Here is a 16308-nt window from a genome sequence, read left to right as displayed (position 1 = left end):
GATTACACTGTATTAATAATAAATATGTTTTTAAGATGAGGCAAAAGAGACTGGGCACAAGGTTCAATTGGTAGAGTGCCTGAGTGCACACCCAGAACCGGTTTAACCCCCAGAACCTTCTAAAATAGGTGAGACCTGTGATCCCAATCTGGGATAAACAAGAGCTCCAATCGGTCTCTATCACATAGTGAGTCTGAGACCAGCCTGGGCCGCAGCTGAGACACAGTGTCTCAAAACACAGTGTCACAGTGCCATGGTGGCACACACGATGCATGGCAGTCTTTGCACATCGTCCATTGACTGCCACCACGGATCTTTCTAAAGCAAATAGGCAAGGGCTGCGAGACCCACAGGGTCACGGGGTAACGGAAGTTCTAGCGAAGCCGTGACTCACTGGAAGCGCTGTCGACGCTGCTAATGCTGTCCGAGTTGTGCAGATTACGGCGGTGAAGTTGGCGATAGAGGCTAAATTTGGAGAATTTCCTGGACTTCCCTATGCCTTTCAGTTTCATGTCGGTATCGTTGACACTCTTTAAGACGGGCTCGTTTTTATGAGATTGATGTTTGTCCTTGAGGCTTAAGGATTCCATAGACTCTACTGATGCTGCCTGAGAAAAAAAGACCAAGCATGAAATGTACTACAATGGGCTTTCGATTAATTAGAGCTAAGAGGCAGTTAACAAGTGGTTGCCCCAGAACAGACTCTCCTAGAGTCTCAGGTGGTCGGCCAAATGAGCCCTGCTGTGGATTCTTCTTTAGCAAGCCAAATTCTTTTGTTTGCTTATTTTTGTTCTTGTTTGTTTGTTTATTTGTTTGTTTTATGAGACAGGGTCTCTCTCTTTCTAGGCATGGCTTTCCTGGAACTTGCTTTGTAGACCAAGCTGGTCTCAAATTCAAGAGCTCCATCAGCCTCTGTCCCTCACATGCTGGGATTAAAGGTGCATGCCACAATGCCTAAGTAAAACTTGAACTTCATTTTCCTAACCCCTTTATCTCCCAGTCATTACACTATTTAAATTCATTGTTAAACTACCCAACTTCTCTGATTAACCATGACTTCCTCTGTTAATCCTTTGCGCATCTTTTGAATGCAAAATGTCCCCCACTGGCTGTTTAACACTTAGTCCCCAGCTGGTGGCACTGTTTTGAAAGGCATTAGGAGGGGGAACCTTGCAGGGGGGGGATCACTGTGGGTGGGCTTTGAGGTTTGAGCACTTGTCTTCACTGTGCTTCCTAACTGCAATTGTAATGAGATGCACAAGGGACAGTTTCCTGCTTCCACACCTTCCTCAGCATACTGAGGAACACCCCTTACCCACTAATACCCCTTAACCTGCAGGTCAAAACAAATCCTACCTCCCTTAAGTTGCTTCTTGTGGAGTACTTGGTCCCAGCAATGAGAAGAGCTAAGGAATATGCTAGTCAGTGCAGTGCTCTTTCTTTCAACCCCCAGAAAAGCAACTGATAGATATTCCCATCTATAAATAAGAGCCCATCAAGTCTTGCAAGAAATACATTGCAATATATTGTGTAGAGCTGAAACACAAAGCAGGTGCATAAGCAAATGGAGATATTTTGGCAGCTCTTGATTGGCAGGTATTTTGAGAAGTTATTAGTTAGCTCCCTGCTCCAAGCCAGCTCTGCATTACTGGGTCAGTCACGCTACTTATGACAAGCCTGTCAGTTTTCAGTTATGCTATGCATATGGGTTTAGACAAGCCTGCCAGCTTCGAGCTGTCCCACACAGGCGCCAGGTACTCACTGTGAGAGAGCCCAGAGACTGTCCTGAGGTGACCCGCTTGACACTGCCCACATCTGTGAGTCTGTGCTCATTGTCATCCCACCGTCCATAGGCCAGGTCAATCCCACCCACAAACGCCACCGATTGGTCGATAATGACGAGCTTCTCGTGATGAGCCCACAGATACACACTGGAGGACACATGGTCTGGGTGTCTCATCACCTGGAGATGGGAGAAATCCACAGAGAATGCACTTTATAAATTTCACATCACAATAGATAGGGATGCTTTCTCCTTGAAAAATACTCTTCCAAGAAATTCAGAGACAAAAAGGTATTCTAGAAGTGCCAAAGAGAGTTTTTCAAACTTCGAATTTTATTCTCAGTATTAGCAGAGAAAGACTTGCATCCATTTTTTTTTCTTTTTGAGGATTACCCTGGCTGGTCTTGAACTTGAGATCTTGTCTCAGCTTCCTAAATGCTTGGATTCCAGGTGCAGGCCCCTCCATGTGCCTTCTTATGGTTTAAGTTCTCAGCCAGAGGAGATATTTTGAAGAAATTGTCATTTGACTTGAATGGCAACCATTAAAGCTATGTTAGTCTAATAACTGTAGGTTCTCTTTCAACCCCCTCCAAGGGTAACCCTCGGGATAAATTAATTAATTAATCAATAAGTAAATAAATAAAACACCTAACCAAGCACACACATGTGGGAAGACATCTATAAGGTATATTTGTGCTGGGGGTTGTGGCTCAGGCTCTTAATTCCAGCATTTGGCAGGCAGGCAGGGGGCAAGCGGTTCTCTGTGAGGCCAGCCTGGTTTACCAAGTAAGTTCCTGGCAGCCAGAGAAACCCAGGCTCAAAACAACAAAGAAACAACAAAAAAGAAGAAATTATATTTGTATCCCAATGATACAAGCATACAGATACATGAAGGTACTAGGAAAAACTGACCAACTGCTCCAGGATGACCCCCTATATGATCCTATGTTTTGGAATTAGGATGACCCTAAGAATATTGGCTAACACTTTCATATATTGTGGTAAAATATATACAACATGAAATTTACCACATGACCAGTTTTAGTGTGCATCATTCAGTTTTTCCAAAGTAATGAGCTGGCCAGTCTTCCTTCCTGGGTCCCTGAAAATATTTGAGAAGGACCGACATAGGCCTTCCCTAACTGTTGGGTAGAGCTCATCAGTGAAGTCATCAAAGGGACCCCTGGGGAGAGATTTTTAGTTATTGATCAATCTCCTGACTGGCTGCATCTATCCAGATGTCATTCCTCTTCCCAAGTTAGCCTCGTAGGCAGGTGACCCTACTACTGGGTGTGCCTGTGCTCACGGAATCTCTGGAATCCTTACCACTCCCGTGGATTCTTCCCCAGGCCCCTCTTTAATGGCTTGCCTTCAGAAACTCTTCCTTTCAGAAAGTCTTTTCCTTTCTTCTTCCACATAACAGTTTGTTTCTTGAACTGGTCAATCCTTCTAAGATCCAACTTTTGGTTCCACCGATTTTTTTTTTCCTGCTCTGCCAGTGGTGGGACAATGCTTCCTTTGTGATTTCCTTCCTTCTGCTCTCTGTAGGTTTGCTTTGTTCTCCTTTGTCTGGATCCTTAAAGCTTTAAGATTAAACTGACATTTTGAGACCTTTTCTCTTTTCTAACGAATTGTTTATGGTTATAAACATCTCCCCTCTTTGTACTTTGCTAATTTCTATCAGTTTTGATATGTTCTTTTATTTTAATTTGACTCCTCCTCCTCCTCCTCTTCCTCCTCCTCCTCCTCCTCCTCCTCTCCTTTTCCAGCTCCTCCCATCTCCTTCCTCCAATAGGACCTCACTATGCAGCTCTGGTTAATCTGGAACTCACTGTATAGACAAGTGTGTCCTCCAATACAGACATCCTCCTGACTCTGCCTAGTGGTTAGATTAAAGGTGGGAACCACCACACCACCCTGAATTCTTCCTTTAAAAACACTTTAAGGGGCTAGAGAGATTCCTCGGTGGTTAAGAGCACTAACTGTTCTTCCAGAGGTCCTGAGTTCAAATCCTAGCAACTACACAGTGGCTCACAACCACCTGTAATGGAATCCAATGCCTTTTTCCGGTATGTCTGAAGACAGGTAGAGTGTATTTATATATAATGAATAAATAAATCTTTTTTAAAGATTTATTTGTTTACTTATTTACTTATTGTATGTAAGTACACTGTAGCTGTCTTCAGACACACCAGAAGAGGGCATCAGAGCTCATTACAGATGGTTATGAGCCACCATGTGGTTGCTGGGATTTGAACTCAGGACCTTTGGTAGAGCAGTCAGTGCTCCTAACCACTGAGCCATCTCTCCAGCCCAAATAAATAAATCTTAAAAACCCATTTTAAATTTTATTTTTAAGTGAACATGCAGAATGATAGGTTTCATTATACGTGATGTCACCAGACTTCCTTCTCATTCTCTCTCTCTCTTCTTGTTGACCCCAGAGCCCTGGCTACTTTCACATAATCAATCTCTCTCTCTCTCTCTCTCTCTCTCTCTCTCTCTCTCTCTCTCTCTCTCTCTCTGATACACATACACACACACATACACACACACACACACATACACACACACACACACACACACACACACACACACACACACACACACACACACACACACAAAGAGTCCTCCTATGTAACTGTGGCTGACCTATCATTTACTTCATAACCTAGACTGGTCTTGTGCTTATGACAATTCTCCTTCTGCTTTCCAAGTGCTGAGATCACAGGTGTGGGCTGCTGCACTGCATAGGGGAGCAGGATGCTAGGCAAAGGAGATGGAGAAGGGGTTCAATAGAAATATGGTATGTATGTGTGATTTACATGCCTTTGCATGCTAATTTTGGAAAGCAATACAAGAAAGTGTAATACTGTCTGCATTTCAGAAGATTTGATGCTGTTCATTCAAAATGAGCATGAAGGGAATCTACTCAGAAATGGCCACCGTGGGAGAGTAATCCTTGGTTCCAGGATACCTTTATGTTGGGGTGCAGCCGCATCAAAGTCCGCTTGGTGTACTCGCTGTTGATCCCGAGGGCTAGCTCCACCTCTTTGTAAAGCATTATGAAAATCCGCACACCTTGTTGCTGTCACAAGAAAGACAGGAATGAGCACCGAGACAGTTATGACCCCTTCCCTTCTTCCTTTCCCTGTGTTAGATTTCCTTTACTCTGCAAAGCGGTATGAAAATAATTAGCAAACAGACAGTACACAGAGTGACACACATTACATCAAGACACAAACAAAAAACCTAAAAGGTGTGGTGGCAAATACTGGTCATTCTAGCACTTGGGAGGTAGAGTCAGGAGAAACTAGAGTTCAAGGCTAAGCTTAGGAATAGAGAGAGTTCAAGGCCAGCTTGGGTTGAATTTGATATATATATATCAATTAAACCACCCCTTCCCTTCATACACATTTAATCACATGAGTGTTGGTACTGTACTAATAATACATCCAGAATGCAGAGACCAGTGCCTCAGTGCCTGAAAGTGTCCAGTAGCTGCAGTGCCTTTCACTTATCACCCAGGAAAACTGTGACCTGAGCCTTCAAAGCAACAGCCAGTGCCAAATGTTCCCTAAATGTCTCAGGGTGGAGCTTAAGTAAGATTTTTCTTTCCTGAAAAATATTGATTTCCTCAAAGATGAATGTGCTAAGTCTTACCTCGCACTTAGACACTGAATGTCTACATCACTAGCAAAAGGACTTCTCTTACCAGTAGCTAAGTGTAACATGGACACACAAATTAACACAGATCTGCCCCTAGACAGTGGGCCAAAAGAACACAGCTAGAGCTGTTCACTGTCAAATTAAAGCAGAAAGCACCTGGCGAACTCCTACTGACTTGTACCATCTGACCAACAAGAGCCACGTGTTCTCACAACACTACAGCTTCAAATGCCTTAAGAGTCCATGCCTTCAGGTAGTACATAACAGAAATACATTTCCCACTGTTATTCGGTCAATATGATAGAGTATGTGAATTTCCTATAAGACCACATCATTTCACTAGTTACAGCTAATATGAGTCTATGGTTTTGGCAGGACATTAGATATACAATCAGGTGTTTATGAGGTGTATTAGAAGACACACCACCCTTATTCTGAAAAGACGACAACAAAAACCCCCAAAATTAACCTATTTGGCACAACTGTTTGCACGTGCGTGTATACACATGCATGAAATTCTACTTCTGTAGCTAACACCTGGCCTTAGGAATGTTTTTGTTATTGCTCACGGTGACTGTTCAGTTACTGTTATAATCAAATTCAAAAGCACAAGCTAGTTCAGCAGATATAGGTATCTGTGGCCAGGCCTGATGACAGCTTGAGGGAGAACCCAGGTGGTAGGAAAAAACCTCTACACCTGTGCTGCAGCATGCACGCACACAAACACACACACACACACACACACACACACACACATCTATTTTAAAGAATGATGTGTTAGAGAGAAGTGAGCAGGCCACACTAGAGGATGAGAGGTTCACTCCCAGAACCCAGAGTGCCGCACAGCCTTAGTTCCAGGGGATCTGATACACATCTCAGGCCGTTGTAAATACTGTGTGCATGTATGCATGTTCACACAACGAACATGTAATTAAAAATTAGAAATATCTTTTAAAGAGATTATCACACACATAATATGAATAAAGAAATAAGCACATAAAAATGTGGGAAAGAAGGGAACAGCTTGATTTCTGATACTAGCCAGGCAGTACTTTCTAATAAAACACTAGTTGAGGGGTCAAAAGGAAAGTCAGGTTGTATTCTTTTCCTGTGATCTGTTCTTTTAAATATTTGAAACTTTAGCACTGAACTATGGTCAGTGCTTTGAAGAAGACACTAGGGGGAAATACAACTTAGTTTACAACCCAAAATTTCAACCTAAGTAATATGTGGTTATACCTGAGGCCATTCCTCGTTTATTTCAAATGCATGAAATTCGGCTTTGCCTTTGAGAGTGTTTCACTAATTCTGTTGTGTGTATAGTGCGTGTGGTAGGCATGCAGCACTCATACATTCCCACAGGGTCCCTTGCATGTGAACAACAGAGAAAGGCACTTTGTGCACTCCTCTATCCCCCTGTCCCTTACTCCTTTGTGGCAGGTCTCTCCCTGAAGCTGGAGTTCACTGTTTGGTTAGGCTGGTGAGCCAGTAAAGCCCTGCCATCTTCCTCTTTCTGCCTCCACAGCATAGGGGTGATGACGCCACACTAAACTGTGCCCAGCTAGTTCTGTGTGGACATGGATCTGAAATCAAGTCCTCATGATTTTGCCGCAAACATTCTTAACCACCGACCCATCTCTCCAGGCCTCCAAATTCTACTTATGGAGTTTAAAACATAGCGTGCATGAAGGGCAGGATTTCATACTAGGTGCTTGGCCTAATTCCTGCAGTTTCCACTCACCGCAGTAACTGGGAGATCTTTAGATAATGAAGATGTGAACTCTAATGGACTGCACTGATACCTTCTAATTATTACACCTGGCATTTTCTCTCATACCATGTCTTTTCTCACTTGACCAAAGTGACTCTAAAGGAAATAAAATAGAAAGAAGCTCTGCCTACTTTTATCTTAAATACCAATGGCTAACAAGGAAGTAATTTAATGTGATTTATACTGGGGTTTATCTTACATACTTATGCTTAGACCTATAATAAACAGCTAATTCATGGCAGATTCCCATGATAATAAGGCCATGATTTCTTTTCTTTTACAAGCTGTGTTACAACACAGTCACAAACTCTATAAATGGCAAGGAAAACTCATTCCTTTATGGTAAAGCCATTTGCTGTGTTGTAATCGTGTAGGCTTATAAAACCATCAAGATTATTTCAGCAAACCAAAAACCCAATCTTCAAAAGACAGATGTTAAGTCTGTAATCTTAAAAGTAGTTTGAAGTAGCCTTCCTGGAGGCAAACAATAGATGTGCTGTGACCATAAATCAGTAAAACAAACCCACTCATAAAAGCTTAAAAGGAAAAAATTACCTCAGAATAAACCCAACCAAATAAATGAAAATCCTCTACAATGAACATTTAAAATGCGAAAGCGATTAGTTACAGGCAGCATGCTGAAGATGTGGCTTAGTTGCTCAGAAGCCCTGGGTTCAGCCCCAGTGTGGGCAAGCCAGGTGTGGTGGTGCATGAAGCAGGGGACTGGAAGTTCCAGGTCAGTTGTGTGATACTCAGTGTCTGCCTGGGATATGTAAGACTGTAGAGTATCAGAAGAAACTGAAAAAGTGGAAAGATCGCCTATGTTCCAGGATTGGCAGAATTAATTTTGTGAAAATGGCTGTGTCCCCCAAGATTGCCTACAGGTTCAATACAATCACTACAAATACTCTAATGACATTCTTCATAAAAAATCCTAAAATTCATAAAATTCATAGATGCCTCAAAGACCTCAATAAGCAGAAGTGCTGAACAAGAGAACAGCGCTGGGGTATTGCCATGCCTGAGTTCAAGTTATTCTACAGAGCCAGCAATGTAACAAAACCAGCATGGCACTGGTCAAAAATCAACACACAAGAAGAAGTCAAGTCACATGGTATAGCTACCTGCTGTTTAGCAAAAGGTAAAAAGCAAAACAAACAAGCAAAAAACTCAATGTCTTAGAGAAGACATCCTCTTCAGCAAAGGGCACTGGGGGAAACGTGTTTCAACATGTAGCAGAATGAAACTACATTCTGATCTCTCATCCTGCACCAAAGTCAACTCAAGGCCAAGCACGCTGGGGCAAGCCCTTAATCCCTGCAGCTGGGAGGCAGGTGAAAGTGGATCTCTGTGGGTGCCAGACAAGCCTGCTCTACATAACAGGTTCCAGAGTATTCAGGACTATATAGTAAGACTCTTTCTCAAAACATACATGCATGCACATGTGCACATACACCTAAAGCCACAAACACACACACTGACAACACACACACACACACACACACACACACACACACACACACACACGCTCACACGCTCACATACTTTACTGCTGGAGGGATCCTTGTGAAATTAGAAGCTTCTTCTATTTGATGAACTTAAAGGAACAGAACGTTCTATAGAACAGCCTTCCTGAAAGGTGAGTCTATGCAGATGTACATCTGGGTCTCCTTCCCAATTAATTTGTCATCAGATACAACAGCACAACATGACAAACAGGAGAATTTTAGGGGCTTTTGGATATACAAAATACACATGAAGACAATGAAAAAAATACAGTGGAAATCCAAAAGACCCCCATCATAGCCACCTTCTTCTTTGATTATTCAAAACAGCATAGTTCAAATATTTCCAAAGCACCACCAACTTGGTTCACTGTCTGCCATTCCTTTATGCATCCCCAACCCAGAAAATAATTCATTGCCAAGAACTTCTTGGGGGTGGGGGATCCAATATGGTAGGAAAATGGAAAACCAACGATGAAAGTTAAAATCCCTGTGTGGCAGTGTCCAGTTGTGACCCCAGCATTGGAGAAGAGAGGGCAGGCAGATCAGGAGATAGAAGCTATTCTGGGGGATATGAGATCTCATCTCAAAAAGGGGGGATCAGTGGATAAAGGCCTTGCCTCCAAGCTGGACTCCCTGAATATGAATTCCACAACTCCCACAAGTTGTCCTCTCACCTCCACATACATGTGTATACATACAAATAAATTAGAAATGTAATTTTAGAAAAACAGCAGAAATCATGTCATCACGATTTGAATATAAGAAACAGTGGGCTACCACAGCACAAATACTTACGTATTTTTCGCCAGTTTTGTTTCATCCTGGGAGTTAAAGATACCATCTCCCTGTCCCTGCAGCCATCCCAGCCTTCGGCTTAGGATCCCACTGGTTCTCTGGGTAGAGGGGTAGCGATCTATCTCCCTGTAAGGCCTGACTAGTGAGCTCTCTCCAACCCTCGAATGTAGACATATTCTCCTTCGATATGCTTGTGGCTTTTCCTTTCATTTTTATTAGTATTTATTAAAAAACTTATGAGTTTCATTTTATACTAGTGTATAACACGCTCTGATCATCTTCAGTTCCTTGCCCTCCTCCATTCCCCTTCCTCTGCTTCTGAGCCTCTTCCTATTGTCATATATGACCTCAACTTTTCTTCATTATTGTGATAATTACACACACACACACACACACACACACACACACACACATATACATACAACCTGCAGAGTGCATTTAGTGTTGCCTGTGTGTATGTGTTTAGGGTTGACCACTGGGCGATGAATAACCAATTAGAAGTTCTTCCCTAGAGAGCTGCTTCTCCCTTCCTCAGCCACCATTAATTGCCAAGGCCACATCTGCACTGAGACCCCCACATCTAAGGCTCAGGGTCACTCACAGGCTCAGGGTCACTCACGGAGGAAGTAGTAGAGAGATTGTAAGAGCCAAAGGACCAGGATGTCTACTGAGAGGCTGTGTCTTCTCCTTAAGAGCGGAAAACTGTACATGTGTGATCTCTAGTCTTCCATTGGCTTAAAAATTGTAGTGTTCATCTATCACACACTCCCAGCCGTGCTCCTAAACATGGGGAGGCATTCAACAAACTCATGTGACTGAATCCTAAAATAAGTGAATTCCCAGACAAACACTGTGGTTGGGATCTCCCAGTGTGAGTGAAGGTTCCTGGTCAAGCCAGGGTAGGGGTGGGGGTGGGGGAGTTTGCAGACTCCTAAGGGGGATTAGGGAAGGAGCTGCTTCATAGAGAAAAATAGGGAGAATTCCAAATCCTTTCATGGGTAGGAAGTTGGTTGGTAAGGCTAGGTATGAGCCTAGGATACAGGTCTTCAGGAAGAAGTAGCTGGGATGGGCTGGAAAGACATCAGCTGTAGGCTCTGTGGTGATTGTGTCTTATGTAGCTCATCACAGATACACTGAGTGAGTAGAGTGGATGGCTACCCATCAAAGCCACGCTGGGTGGATAGAGGAAAAGTTCACCTCCCTTAGTATCGGCGATGAGGTCTGCATGTCTGTGTACTGATACCTATGAAAACTTTTCTGGAAGGTATGGGGAAAGGACAGTGAAGGGAGGAAGGAAGAATGGGGAAGGGGGAGGTAGAGAGTTAGTGAGCCAGAGGAGATAGGAGGGAGAAGGACCTCTAGGAGAAATGCTGCCCCAAGTGACTCAGAGTCCAAATATCTGCTAGAATATGCTTCTGAAAAGGAGCGGGAGGGCACTAAGAGGTTCAAGCCAGAGCAAAAGGGTTAGCACTCCCTAGTTAGAGGATTAATTATAAGCCCAGCCTTATTCTAATTTAGACACATAAACAGAATTAATTGGCAATATAAATGTAGCTACACTGCTTTAACTTTGTATATTGTCCACTTTGTATAACAAAAAGAACATACTCAGTGTTCACTCAGAATCCACAGGCCGGCTTCACTATAAACTGACCTCAGACTGAAAACAAACCCCAAACTTAACATCTTCCCTGATATCGTGTATGTTTGTATGTGGTGGGGGGGGTGATATGTGTGTGTGGGGGGGTGCTTGTCAGTGTGAGTGGAGACTGGGAAAGATATGCATGTCCCCCTCCTGTCACTGTCTACATCGTTCCTCCGAGACAGGTACTCTCACTGAAGCCAGAGCCAGGCTGGCAGCCAAGAAAAGCCAGCAGTGCCCGTCTCCATCTCACACAATGCTAAGGTTACAGGTGCACGTGACCATACCTGACCTTTTTTTTTTTTTTTTTTTCGGAGCTGGGGACCGAACCCAGGGCCTTGCGCTTCCTAGGCAAGCGCTCTACCACTGAGCTAAATCCCCAACCCCCATACCTGACTTTTTATATGGAGATTCGAACTCAGGCCCACACTGATCAGCAAAAGCTCTCACCTGCTGAGACATCTTCCCACCCCACGCCATTTCACCCCATACTCTTCCAGATGAACTTGGAAACAGGAAGTCCCCCCCAACAAGTGAGAGAGAGAGAGAGAGAGAGAGAGAGAGAGAGAGTGAGTGTGTGTGTGTGTTGGTTTTCAAGCTCTAAAGCAGTTTTCGACCTGTGGGTCACATTCTTTTTGAGGTGGTTGAACAACTTTTCCATAGAGGTCACCTATAACCAAAATGGGAAAAAAATGTTTGTGTTTGTGTGTGTGTGTGTGTGTGTGTGTGTGTGTTACAATCCATAATAGTAGCAAAATTACTTAAGTAGGAAGTAGCAACTAAAATAACTTTGTGGTTGGGGATCACCACAACATGAGGAACTGTATTAAAAGGTTGCAATTTTAGGAATGTTGATAACCACTACTCTAAAGTAAAAAGCTATCAGTACATTGCCCACACTGGTCTTGATCTTGCCTTACTGCCTTCTATCTCCTAAGTGTTGTTATTAGAGGTGTGTTTCACCACAGTTGGTTTTATATGGTCCTTGGGATAAAACCCAGCCAGTGCCTCATGCAGGCTAAGCAAGTGGTCCATCAACTAAACCCCAGCCCGTGCATACATGATGGATGTTGAAACCATTGTGCAAGCCCATCTAGAAATACTCACTGCTTTCCGTTTGAGGATGCAGTCCAGCCTCCAGCGGTTGCCTTCCACCACTGGGCGCTTCAGGAAGATTTCTGGACTTAACCTGATGTCACAAAACCAAAAGGAAAGGGATTGAAACAAGAAAAAGTACAGAGACCAGTGTTGCCCATGTGCCACTGAGTCTACTGTGGGTTCATAAAGGAAACTGTCCAATTGAAATAATTCAAAAACCACACCCATAATCTCAGCATTTGGGAGATGGAGGCAGGAGGGCCACAAGCTGAAAGCCACCCTTGGACTATGCAGATAGCTCGAGGCCTGTACCAAAATAAAATGTCACACTCATACACATGCACACTCACACACACATGTAAACACATGAGAAAAAAATGGGGCAGGGTGCCTTATAGGGACATACACATAGCTAAATTCTAAGGCGATAACCAGAACCTTGAAATTGCTAGGTTACTTCCCCAATCTTAGGATTGCTCAACTCTGGGTATGTCATTAAAAGAGACAAAGTCCTCTGTAAATGGACATTCAGCTACAGCTAGCTGAATGCATTCTGATACATTTGCACACAGACAGACTTCCAGTTACAAAGGAATTTCCAGGTTCCTCAGGAACCTGGAGCTTTCTGAGAAGGACGCTAACACTATTAACTTCTGTAAGTTATCCCTTGGGCTCTTCTGCAGTAGTAAGTCCAACCACAAGGCAGCTAAGAATACCAACAGTGTCACATTCCCCACAGCTCCAGGGGAGTCTGAAGGCAACTCAAGGTCAGCCTGCATCTGATGTAACTACTCTGAAATGAGAAAAAACGACACAAGCATCCCTCTCTCCAGAAATGAGAGGTCTGGTGAAGCAGGAGACAGTGGAAGATTAATCTCGTAGAGTTCTGTATGGGCTCATGGGCCTCCAAGAGGTCCTCTACCTATAGAAAGCTAGCAGGTTTTATAAGAGACAGAGACTAGAAGAAATTATTTGTATGCTCCATTTTATCCATTAAAAACAAAAACAAAACCAGCTTCAGTGGGCAGGAAAAGCCAAAAGGATTGGTATGAAATGCTGTCTCCTGGACTGGATGAGACCACTGGCACTGATGAATTCACAGCAGTGGTAATGGTGGGTGGTGCTTGACTGGGAGCAATCAAATCCCAGTAGGGGTCAAGGGGAGGGGAGAATCACACAGCTTATGCCAACTGAGGATCTACTGAGGATCTACTGCGGCTGTGTAGAGAGCTTTTGGGGCCACCTTCTAGAAATTTGGCAGGGATTTGACATTGGGTTAGGACAAGGAAGTAGGCTCAAGATGAACAGAGCTGAGGAATATGTTCTTTGTATCTTGGTGGGTCTTGTTAAGACTCTGAATACAGTAATCCAGGGGCCTTTGTTTATGCCTTGTTTATAACACGACTACTTTGACCTAGAAATAACCCTATTCTTTGCATATACCTTGAAAGGTATAAAAGCAGACTTGAGAAAAATAAACCCACTTCGGCTTCTAACTGGCTGGAGTCATGTTATAATGTTGTCTTATTGTCTTTTCCTTTTCAATCTTCACTCTCTCCCTCCAGACCCTGTTTTAACTGACTGAGCTGGCTTGCTCACTGCTGGCTGCTGGGAAAGTAGATTTTCTTTGGGGTGTAGTCCCTGGAAAGCTGGCCAAGTTCTAGGGACCAGCCCTGCATCCCACATCAGTACACATGCATACAGACAACACTAACTGGATGCAGTGGGTTAAAAGCAGAGGATGTGAAGGGAGGGGGACATGACAACAGGTCGAGATGAATTGGAGGGGAGAATATAATAGCAATACATTGTCCACATGTATAAAGTTCTCAAGAAAAAATATACATTAGAAAACAAAACATTCATATTTTGTAAAAAGAATAAAATACTTTCTACCTAAAAAAAAATCAAAAGAAAACTATTCCTAAAATTTAAAAAAGCAATGTAATTCATATTAATTGAAAAAAAATGAAAAATTAAAACCAGAACAAAACATGCAGAGAACAATAATAAAATTCAAAGTAAAAATCACAATCAAAATTCTTTTTTATATAATTTTTTAAATTTCATGCTCATTGGTATGTTGCCCGCATGTATGTTTGTGTAAGGGTGTCAGATCCTCTGGAATTGTTGTGAATCCTCTGGAATTATAGATGTTGTGAGCTGACATATGGATGCTGGGAATTGAACCTGGGTCCTTTGGAAGTGCAGCTAGTGCTCTTAACCACTGAACCATCTATCCCTTCCACAATCAAAATTCTAAACAAAGTACAAATAGAAATGAGCTACCAGCTGAGGGATGGCTTAGAGGTTGAAAGCATTTCCGGTTCTTGCAGAGGACCTGAGTTCAGAATCTACAAAAAGGTTGTCAGCGCTAATCAGTGAATTTAGCACATTGGAGGGCTTACAAGTGCATGTTACTCCATCTCCAGGCCATGCAATACCTTTGTATGGTCTCTGTGAACACCTTCCTCATGGCATATCTATGTATACACACACACATATGGATACACATAAATGTCTGCTAAAAAATTGAAATGAACTTGCTCAATAGAGAGCTCATGATCAAAATGTACCCTGATGTCATATCACTATAGGAAAGACATGGAGAGCAATACTACCATGACATCTCATCTTGTGATTCTAGCCAATGCAATAAGGCAAGAGAATAAAATACAAACAAATCAATTTGAAAGGCTGCAATTAAATCATCTTCATTTATAAGTCATGTCACGGAAGGAGAAAAATCTTAACAAATCTACAGAAAGTTTGCCAGCAGTAATAAATGAATTTAAACACTGCCACAAGACATAAGGTCAAAATACAAAAACCTACCTTTTACAATAACATTACAAATTTGAAGTGCTGACTAATAAATTTATCAAACTGTACTTATAGGACCCCTAAAGAGATTGGTGAGCTGGCTCAGTGAGTAATAGCGCTTACTGCTAAGCCTGAAAACCTGAGTTCAATCCCAACAAGTTGCCCTCTTTCCTCCACATGGGTGTCAGGGCACATGCATGCCTAAAATGTAATTTTATGTAAAGAACCAATGTTGGCATCTATAATGGGTTTCACTTTCGTAGACGATGGGTAACTGAAGCTGAGATCAGGCTACAAATACAAAGTCTACATCAATGCCACAGGTCAAATTTCCCCCAAACCAATGAGGTTTAGATATGAGCATTACAGGGACTTTAATAAACATCATGATCCCATGATGGTTTTCATAAGGGGTTAGACAGTAAAATCTGATCGAAGGCCAAACGAGCTTCACCAACCCAGTCCTTTAAACAGTAACAGCAAGTATTTCAGTGTTGGAGGGGACGTTCAGGAGCTGTTCCTTGGACCACGTACGTGAAGGACATGGTAAGAGATGGAAAGATACCTAGATAGGATGCGCTTTCCCATCTCCACAGCCGCACTTGCATAGTAACATTCATCAACACAAGTATTTGCGCATCTGCTTCTGAACCACTCAAGTTCAATGCTTTAAGGAGATGTTTGCAGCTGGAGAGACGGCTCAGGGGTTAAGAGCAGTGTCTGCTTTACCACAGGACCTGGGTTCTATTCCCAGCACCCACATGGCATCTAGCAACCCTCTGTTAATCCTAGTTCCTCCAAGGGCACCTGCCACAAACGTGACACACAGGCAGACATGCAGGCAAAACATCTGTACACACAAACTGAAATAAACTGAAAAATACAAGATGTTGCTTCAATTTTATGGAGGAAGGGGCAGATATTGGGATGTAAAGTAAATAAGTTAATTAATAAATAAGTTAATTAATTTTTTTTTAAAAAATTAAGAAAAAAATAGACGTTTGCAATATTTAACAGTGGTTGTCAACTTAAGAGAATCTAGAGTCACATTGGAAACAAAGCTCTGGGCAGGTCTGTGAAGGAGTTTTTAGACTGGGTAAACTCAGGCAGGAAGACTTGTCCTAATAAGGGAGAGCATTAATCACCCTGGACTGAATAAAAGGGAGAACCTGAGCAGGACACGGGGCTCATCTCCCTCTGCTTCCTGACCATGCGTAGA

The 16308-nt window shown here is 42.8% G+C and overlaps 1 protein-coding gene across 4 annotated transcripts in view; it reads right to left on the bottom strand.

The window, feature by feature from the left end:
- Positions 1 to 16308, bottom strand: part of Pld1 (phospholipase D1) — a 198038-nt gene that overhangs the window by 67738 nt on the left and 113992 nt on the right. For all 4 annotated transcript variants that reach the window (XM_006232206.5, XM_063281317.1, NM_001399082.1 and 1 more), the window contains 4 exons: positions 12276 to 12357; positions 4761 to 4871; positions 1763 to 1963; positions 395 to 608 (listed from right to left, as the gene is read on the bottom strand). In XM_006232206.5, coding sequence (XP_006232268.1) covers positions 395 to 608; positions 1763 to 1963; positions 4761 to 4871; positions 12276 to 12357 — 608 coding nt within the window. The remainder of the gene's footprint in view (positions 1 to 394; positions 609 to 1762; positions 1964 to 4760; positions 4872 to 12275; positions 12358 to 16308) is intronic.

Source organism: Rattus norvegicus, chromosome 2 (genome assembly GCF_036323735.1).
Source record: "Rattus norvegicus strain BN/NHsdMcwi chromosome 2, GRCr8, whole genome shotgun sequence".
In the NCBI taxonomy this organism is placed as follows: domain Eukaryota; kingdom Metazoa; phylum Chordata; class Mammalia; order Rodentia; family Muridae; genus Rattus; species Rattus norvegicus.
The sequence above is the reverse complement of the archived record's forward strand: the minus strand, read 5'-3'. Positions and strand labels throughout refer to the sequence as shown.